Genomic DNA, 8,892 nt, shown 5'->3' on the forward strand with positions numbered 1-8,892 from the left:
GCAGGTGGACTCTCAACCACTGCGCCACCAGGGAAGCCCCCCCAAGATTTTTTAAGCTCTCAGATACATCAAATGGAGAACAGATTTGTCGTTGCCACATGTTAGGAAATGGGGTGGGAGGGTGTACCTATAAAAGCCAACAGGAGGAAACCTTGTGGTGATGGAACTGTTCTTTCACTCTTGATGGATGAATGTCAATATCCTGGTTGTGAAACTATGCTATGATTTTGCAAGATGTTACCAATGGGGCAACTGGGTATAGAGTACACAGGATCTCTCTGTATTATTTCTTACAACTACATGTGAATCTACAGTTATCTCAAAATAAAAAGGCTAGTTTTAAAAAAAGGAATATAGATAAGATTTTTAAAGGGATACATCCATATTTGAAGGCTACAAAATCCTAGAATAGTCTTTACTATGACTGTGTTAAGTAAAGAGCAAATGGAAGTGATTGGTGGGTCTATAAAGTAGATATGAGTTTGCTCTTCTTCCAGCAGCTGGCCACCCTCTAATCCGATGTGTGCAATGCGAATTCAGCTATACAAGCAGGAGCACTCGACAGGTGATGGCTCCCAGATATGGCTCTCTATTGGTCTGTCTTGCGTCTTTCTCATCTCATTTTCTCTTTCTCTCTCTCTCTTTCACACACACATACACACACACACACACACACACACACACACGAGCTATTTTATACCAACAAGCACACCCATCTGGATCAAAACTGCTTTGAAAAAGAACACCGATGTGAGAACTTTCCAGGTCCTACAGCTCCCAGGTAGGCATAGAAGGGAAGAAATCTCATCAGAGAAAACACACAACGTCTGTAGGAATCAGTAAGTTTGATATTTAAACCCCATGAACAAGAAAGCCTCAACAGAATTAAGCTCATTTCAGTTGTTAAATAAATACTTTGAAGCAAACACCACTTAACTAGGAGGGGGGAGCCACAGCAGCGGGGCCCTCGACAAGAGCTGTGAAATGAGCTTTGGGCTTGCCTCCTGCCTCTCTTGTCTGGGGCGACCTACCTCGTTATTTTTAACTCTTTTGCCCTGGTAGTTCATCTCTCCCACCTAAGTCTTACACGTGAATATAAAATTTACCAAATGCCTACTATGGGTCAGGCACTCTGTTAAACACTTTAAAAGCCTTTTCTAATTTAATCTTCTCAATAAGCCTGAGGTAAGTATGATTAGTATCTTCATTCTAGGTTAAGGGACTGGCCTAGAGTTACAGATCCCGTCAACACTGAAGCCAGGACTGAAGCCAGGTGTGTCTGGCTCTCGGTCAGCATGTTACCCTGCCTCCTGTGCTCATTTTGGTCTCTGGGGTGTCCAGAGCACCTCCCCGGCATTGTAAAAGGACAGGGGAGAAAGAAACTTCCATATACTGAGTGTCTTTTATGTGCTTTACACAGGCTATCTCTTTCCAGCCCAAATAAACCCTTGACAGGTATGCACTGTCTCCATTTTAAAGATTAGTGAACAAAGGCTGAGAGAACTTGAGGTCTCTTGAAGACTTTTTCATCTCACTTTTACTTAGTAGATGAAAAAACGAGAGCCCCAGAAAGATTAGGTGGCTTGCGTAAGGACACAAAGCTAGTTACTATCAGAGCCGAGATCTGATTGCCAGCCCACTGCTCTCTTTAATGATATCTAAGCTCTCGCTCTGAAAGGAACCAACATATTAATAATAGAGCAGGAATGCCAGGCACTTTGCTAGATGCTTTACATTCTTCATCCAACTCTGATCTAGGGGATTCCCCACACTGCTGTTCCAATCAATGTTTTCTACTAACACATACTACAGAAGGGGAACAAAACTTAAATTTCACATCTAACAATTTTACAAGGTGATTAACATGCTCCTATACACACAGATGAATGGATGTCACAGGAAGAAAATATGAAGAGATTTGGAAAGGTTGTCAGAGGAGGCACAATGGGTTCGAACATGTAATCAGATGACACATTCTGAGTACCTGTGTACCACGGCGATTTGCCAAGTGCTGGGCCCCTCAGAGAAAGACAGTTCAGCCCCTGAATCAGATGATCACTCACCATCAGCACGAGTGTGACACTTCTCACCACAGAAGCGTGTTATTCTGAGAAAAACTATGGTCTTGACATCACAAAACTTAAATCGAAAGCCTAGCTTCGTCACCCATGAATCACGTGCCGTGGGGGGATGGGCGGGCGGGTACCCATAAGTCAGAGTCTCTGAGCCTCTCTGTCAACGAGTGGGAGCTTCTGCGCCAGGATGCTGTGAGAGGCAAATGGGACAAGACTTCTGCAGGAACCCAACACACGATTAGCACCCATTAACTGCTATTTTCATCAGTTCTTCTCAAATTCTACAACTTGAAAAGAGCAAATGTCCCTGCCAGTAAAATTTAAAATAAGACAAATGGGGAAATGGGGAGATATTAGTCAGAGGGTACCAAGTTCAGGTATACAAGATGAATGTCTTAGAGATCTACCATGCTGCATGGTGCCTACAGCAAACGATCCTGTGTTGTATATACTTAAAAATTTGCCAGTAGGGTAGCTCTTATGTTAATAAAGAGTTCTTATCACACACACAAAAATAATAATAAAATAAATACAGAAGGTGGAAGGGAAAAGAAGACAAGATAACGAGCAACCAATATGAAGATTACTGGAGTGGGAGGTACAAACTATCTGGGTGTAAGACAGGCTACAAGGATGTATTGTAAAACACAGGGAATACAGCCAATATTTTAATAACTATAAATGGAGTAGAACCTTTAAAAATTGTATAAATTTTTTTAAAAAATTAATAAAAAAGATTACTAAAAATATTCAATGTCTACCACTAAGGTAAGAAAAGTAAATTTACAGAAAAGCTAATATTGAATAGATAACAGGGTATGAGGGGGGAAAAATTCGGGAATAAGTGCCTGAATGAGACCGATAGGCACTTTGTGACAGAAATATCACCAGAGGGCATATCAAGTGTTTGCTGTAGCCATTAAGACTCCTCTACAATTGATGCCTTTGTTTTCACAGAGGTTATATTTGGTCAAAACTCAAAGTGTTCTTAAAATAATAATGCCTTTTTATAGTGAGCATGACCTTTCCTGAACAACATCACAATTACTGTAAAACCCACGGTTACAAAGTAAATAATAAAGAACATCAAAAGAAGGTAAAAATTACATTGTTCCGACGAGGGGAATTACTTAGGTAAATAACTGATGAAATGCAAAGCCTGTCAATCTACATTGTGTTCTGAATAAGCATGAAAAAAATCATTCGGGTCAATAATAAATACTCTTCTACTATTAACAAAATTCCCATTGGGCTTCCCTGGTGGTGCAGTGGTTGATTCTGCCTGCCGATGCAGGGGACATGGGTTCGTGCCCCGGTCCGGGAGGATCCCACATGCCGCGGAGCGGCTGGGCCCGTGAGCCATGGCCGCTGAGCGTGCGCGTCCAGAGCCTGCGCTCCGCAACGGGAGAGGCCACAACAGTGAGAAGCCCGCGTACCGCCAAAAAAAAAAAAAAAAAAAATTCCCATTAAGACTCGATAAACCTGAAACCATTCTTCCTGGTCACTAAAACCCCCATGATGTATTTTTTGAAAGAAGATTCTTTCACCTGCTTTGTAAAGTTAAATAAGTATCTAGTATGTCACTGGAGCTCACAATCAGTTTGATTTGTTTTTCCTGTGAGAAAATACCCAAGAGTTAACAGAGACAGGAAGCAACCTGGGGATTTGGGTTCTAGACTTGATTCTGGCATTAAAGTAGGAAAGTTGCCTTTTTATGTCTGGATTTCAGATCCTCCAACTATAAATGGGATAAGACCCTCCTCTTGCCCCTCTCACAGGTACACTGTAAGAATCACCAAGTTAAAGAGGAAAATATGAATGCACCTTTAACTATATTAAATGTTGTATTAACCTAATGTGATGATATTACTGTCATCAGCAAACAGACGCATTCCAGAAGTCTGGGCTTAACGGGCTTAACGGCTCCTTTGGCTTTGTCTCTGGATTATCGGTTCTTGTTCAAAGATCTAATTCTTTTTTTTTTTACAAAGGTAAAATAAAAAGTAAAATAATAATAAAATAAGCAACAATACTAATACACAATAAACCAAAAGCAAACATAAACAGCTTTACAATCCTCAGCTAATAGAATTCTATCATTGTTCTAAAAATACACTTGGTTCAAATAACCCCAAATGACGTTTCATTTCATCCTTCCTCTAACCATGGAGGAAAAGCAGGACAGTCGGAATTATGCTTGATTTTTACATACCGCAAACCTGAAACACAAACCTGAAAGAGAAAAGTCACTCATCCCAGCTCCCAGCTAAAGCCAGGGCCGTTCAACCCTCTTCTGACATAATCTGATGTTCATTCTACTGGTCTAAGTTACAAGGTACACCTATTTTCAAGGAACGTCCAACTTTCAGGTTGATGAAGGAATGTTATCATTAATTTTACACAGCTGGCAACCTCTCTGTATCACAAGGAAATTATTCTACCCAGGAAGCTGGGCACACAAGAAGTGAGAGGGTGGCATCTATTGGTGAAAAGTGTGTGCTGCAGTGGAAGTAGTCAGTGCGATTTGAAAAATATCAGTAATGTTAATAGTTTATGAAATGAGGGGTGGGTACAAAGGAAAACCATATGGAACAGAAAAGTAAGGGAAAGCAAGAAAGCACTGAGTATGTACACTACCAAATGTAAAATAGATAGCTAGTGGGAAGCAGCTGCATAGCACAGGGAGATCAACTCCGTGCTTTGTGACCACCTAGAGGGGTGGGAGGGAGACACAAGAGGGAGGGGAAATGGCAATATATGTATACATATAGCTGATTCACTTTGTTATACAGCAGAAACTAACACAACACTGTAAAGCAATTATACTCCAATAAAGATGTAAAATAAATAAATAAAATAATAAAAAAAAGAAAGCATTGAGAAGTTTTAAAAATGATACCCATGACCACTTTGGGTAATCAGTTTCCAGCTGGTAATAGTTCTGATTCCTTTCTTTTAGAGCAGTTTTAAATCAGCCTCTTTGGGAGCAAGTTTTCTTCGGGAATGTATCTCTGGTTTTATAATGGAAGTCAATGGCGAATCAGTGGGGAAAGGGGTTTGTTTATGTTACTGAAATTTACTTCATCGATGGTGTTTCAAGAAAGGAAGGGAGAAGTGAGGGAAAGAGAAGGAAGTTAACATTTATGAAATGCCTGTTATGTTGAAGGCACTTCATATGCATTACCACACTTAATTCTCACTCACACACAAAATCTATCCTATAGGTAGCAGTATTATCTCCATTTTACAGTGAGGAAACTGAGGCACAGGGAGAAGAAACTGGCCCTAAAGTACTCAATAAATGGTAGTTAGGATGAGAAACCTAATAGTCTGACTGTAGTGATCTAAACTACCCAGGCATACATACCACCTCAACCAAAACAGTAGTCACTTAGTACACATAGGCATAATATATTTCCTTAGAAATAGACCCAACTGCAACCTTATAAGACCCTCTAAATAAATGTGAAACCTCATATTTTCCTTTCCAAAAACTTGGATGTAGAGAACAATCAATACACACAATGAGTTGTGCCTTTACAATACAATAAATTACCATCAATCAGCCTTCTCCTCACTGAATCATCTTCTCAATACCTCTTCTTCCTTACATTGGCAGCTCAAAATCTCAGTAACATCAGCATCGAACTCCAATAGTGAGATGAAGAAAGAAAAAGAGACACGCCTTCCATTCAGAATTATTGGTGCTTGGAGTGAACATGTCATCAAAGACAAAAGATGTTCAATTCTGTTGTATTTCGCTTGAGTGATGAAGCATCGGGATTTTTAAGTAAATATGGTGACATTTGCGGAGGGAAATGATATAAGTACTACATCTCGAGGAATGAAAAGAGTCCTACATCATCATTTTTCTTTCAAAGGTACTAGGCTACTAAAGCAAATACTACTTTCAAACTCTAATAGAGATCCTGCCTTTGGATGGGGGTGAGAAAATTGGCATAAACCTTTTCCCTGTCTTCTCAACATTTCATGTCCCAGGAATATAGATTACTGACCTGTCGAGAGTCCGTCTGAGAAAAAAAAAGGGAGGGGAAGCGAAGAAGAAAGACTGAAGAAAGAATCTGACAGCTCAAAGGAAGAAGAGTGAAAAAAGATAGGTCTAGGTAAATGAGACCACAGTTCAATGTCATGGCTGTGGATTCAGCAGTAAGAAAAATAATTTACACTCACTTCAACTGAAAATGGAAAACTCTGCTTTCTAGATTAATAACTAATTTACGTTTCAAAATGTTTGGAAGCTTCTGATTGATGAAGAGTAAATAATACTAAACTTAGAGTTGTTTTTCTTTTTCTTTTCTGACTTCAAATTTAGCAAAATTAAAGTAACTGACCCAAATCTGGCTTCAGTTGCAATGAGATTCAAACTTAAGAAATTTCAGGTTCTGATTACAGCAATTAGGAATCCCAGGCCTCCAGGGATTCTTTTGGTTCTTAATACCAACCTGGCAACATTGTGATACCTGAAGCATCTAACAACGTTTGCGGGGACACTGATTATGCACACTCCTGTGACACAGGATTTATGACTAAATCAGAGCCTAGTTAGTTTATGTAACCAGCACCAGACTGTAGCAGAGGGATACCACTGAATCAATCTATTCATTGCTAGTGAAACAAAAGACAACATAACTACAAAAAAGAAAAAAAAAAAGCTACAGAGACTTAAAGTATATAACTTGCTTCTCAAAACTGAAAGGCTACAGCTATGTTAAAAAACAAAGGTAGCAATTATAAAAAGTTTCAATCTCTGTTTATGAATAGGTTTATGAAGTGATTAACCTTAAGACCACTACAAACAACCTGCTTGTCTATCAACAGAGGACTGGCTGAATAAACTACGGTACATCTTCACAACAGAATACTAAGCATCAGGAAAAGAAGTAATGACTATCCCTATATACTGCTGTGGAGTGATTCCTAGGACATACAGTTAAGTGAAAACAGAAAGGCAGATTAAAGTGTGTATAGCACACTTCTTATCTATGAATGGGAGTACAAACATACATGTATTTGTATACAGTTGGCCCTCCACGGATCATCCACAGTTGGCTGAATCCACAGATGCAGAACTCACAGACATAGAGGGCCAACTATGGGACTTCAGCATCCTCTGATTTTGCCATGTGTTGCAGCTCCTGGAACCAATCCCCCACGGATGCTGAGGGATGACTGTATACATATAACCAAAATGAAACAACAAAAAAAGGAGGAAACAAAGTAGAGGAAATAGGGACAGAAGCCAAATCTGAATAACTCTGTTTTGTAGTTTGCCTTTGGAACGAATTAGTTTGTATAATTATAAAGTGAAACAATAAAAAGCAATATCTAAAATCAGAAAGCAAATGAGAAAATGGCATGAGATGACTGGGGAAAACTGAACATCGACAAGGTATTTTATGGGATTAAAGAATTATTATTCTTAATTTTTAAAGGTATGATGATGGTATTGTGGTTATGTTTTTTTAAAGGCATCTTTACTCTTTTATAGGTATGTATGGAAATATTTAAAATGAAATATGCCTGGGATTTGCTTCAGAATAACCATGTGGTAGGAGTGGTGAACAGCAGAAGAGGAGGATTAGATAAAATAAGAATAGCCATGAGTTGATGATTGTTATAGCTGAGTGATGGGAAATTCATTACATTCTATCTTACTAATGGAGGCTGGGATATTTAAGGATATGCATTTTTAAAACTCATCTTGAAACAAATGGACAATAAAATCAAAGACAGACGTTTGGGGAGTGTTTCTTTCGTTTCTACAAAATGGCAGATAAAGTTTCAAGTTGTAGATACTTGGGTTCCCTGAAAGCATAAGATGCACCCTTAAGAGTATTAATGTAAACATGAGTAAATAAAACATTTCTGCCACCATATCAACCGTGAGTTTAAAGTATAAATAAAGTAGCAATAATTCTCATCTCCCACCAAATGTCTACTTTCTAAAGTGTACAGCCAAAAGCAAAAAGTGTCATCTAATAAAAAATGAGTAATTGACTATGTCCTGACAATTCAGTAAAGCTTCATAATAAAAATCCAAATAAATCTTGTTTGGAGCCCTGATCTAGGAAAGAATGGTTACGATAAAGTCTCATAAAATCATAGGCTTTTTCCCTCCAGGGAAAAACTCAGTGCTAAAGGTTATCCTTCCCTACCACAAAAAGCCATCTGAATGGCTTGTAACTATCCACGCAACCCAAACAATCAATCTTTTCAGGTTCTGTTACTTTTATCAAATTAATTTTGAATTAACAGTTCGGTGGTTTTATATCGTGATGGACCCATTATCACACAACTTCAGGGGGATGTTAGCTTAGCTCTTTGTGCTGCATTAGGATTCTATTTTTAATTTCTCTGATACATCAAGGAAAAATCTAAAAGGGTACTAAATATTTCCCCCCCCAAAATAAGGGCACACTGGGCACTAATTTACTTCACCTGAAGGGCTCACCATCGCCCCCTCCCCCCTTCCTCGCACACCCACACCCCTACATTCCAAACACCATTACTTAGGACTTCCTGGCCATACCACACCCCTTAATGCCTCCACACACACACTTCCCTCTCTCTGTCTCTGTGCCTACAATGTCCCTTCCCTCCTTCTCTAGCTCGAGAATTCCTATTCATCTTTCAAAACACACTTCAAGGGCTTCCCTGGTGGCGCAGTGGTTGAGAATCCGCCTGCCAATGCAGGGGACACAGGTTTGAGCCCTGGTCCAGGAAGATCCCACGTGCTGTGGAGCAACTAAGCCCATGCGCCACAACTACTGAGCCTGCGCTCTAGAGCCCGTGAGCC

The 8,892-nt window shown here is 39.5% G+C and overlaps 1 protein-coding gene across 6 annotated transcripts in view; it reads right to left on the reverse strand.

Moving 5' to 3' along the window:
• STK4 (serine/threonine kinase 4) overlaps positions 1-8,892 on the reverse strand; it is a 140,771-nt gene that overhangs the window by 73,593 nt on the left and 58,286 nt on the right. Inside the window, exon 9 of one of the 6 annotated variants that reach the window (XM_055090888.1) lies at positions 4,028-4,048. The exons of the other annotated variants lie outside the window; for them this stretch is intronic. Within the exon in view, the coding sequence (XP_054946863.1) occupies positions 4,043-4,048 (6 nt within the window). The 3' untranslated portion in view covers positions 4,028-4,042. Of the gene's footprint in view, positions 1-4,027; positions 4,049-8,892 lie in introns of those variants that run through there. 6 annotated transcript variants of the gene reach the window in all.

Source organism: Physeter macrocephalus, chromosome 14 (genome assembly GCF_002837175.3).
Source record: "Physeter macrocephalus isolate SW-GA chromosome 14, ASM283717v5, whole genome shotgun sequence".
In the NCBI taxonomy this organism is placed as follows: Eukaryota; Metazoa; Chordata; class Mammalia; order Artiodactyla; family Physeteridae; genus Physeter; species Physeter macrocephalus.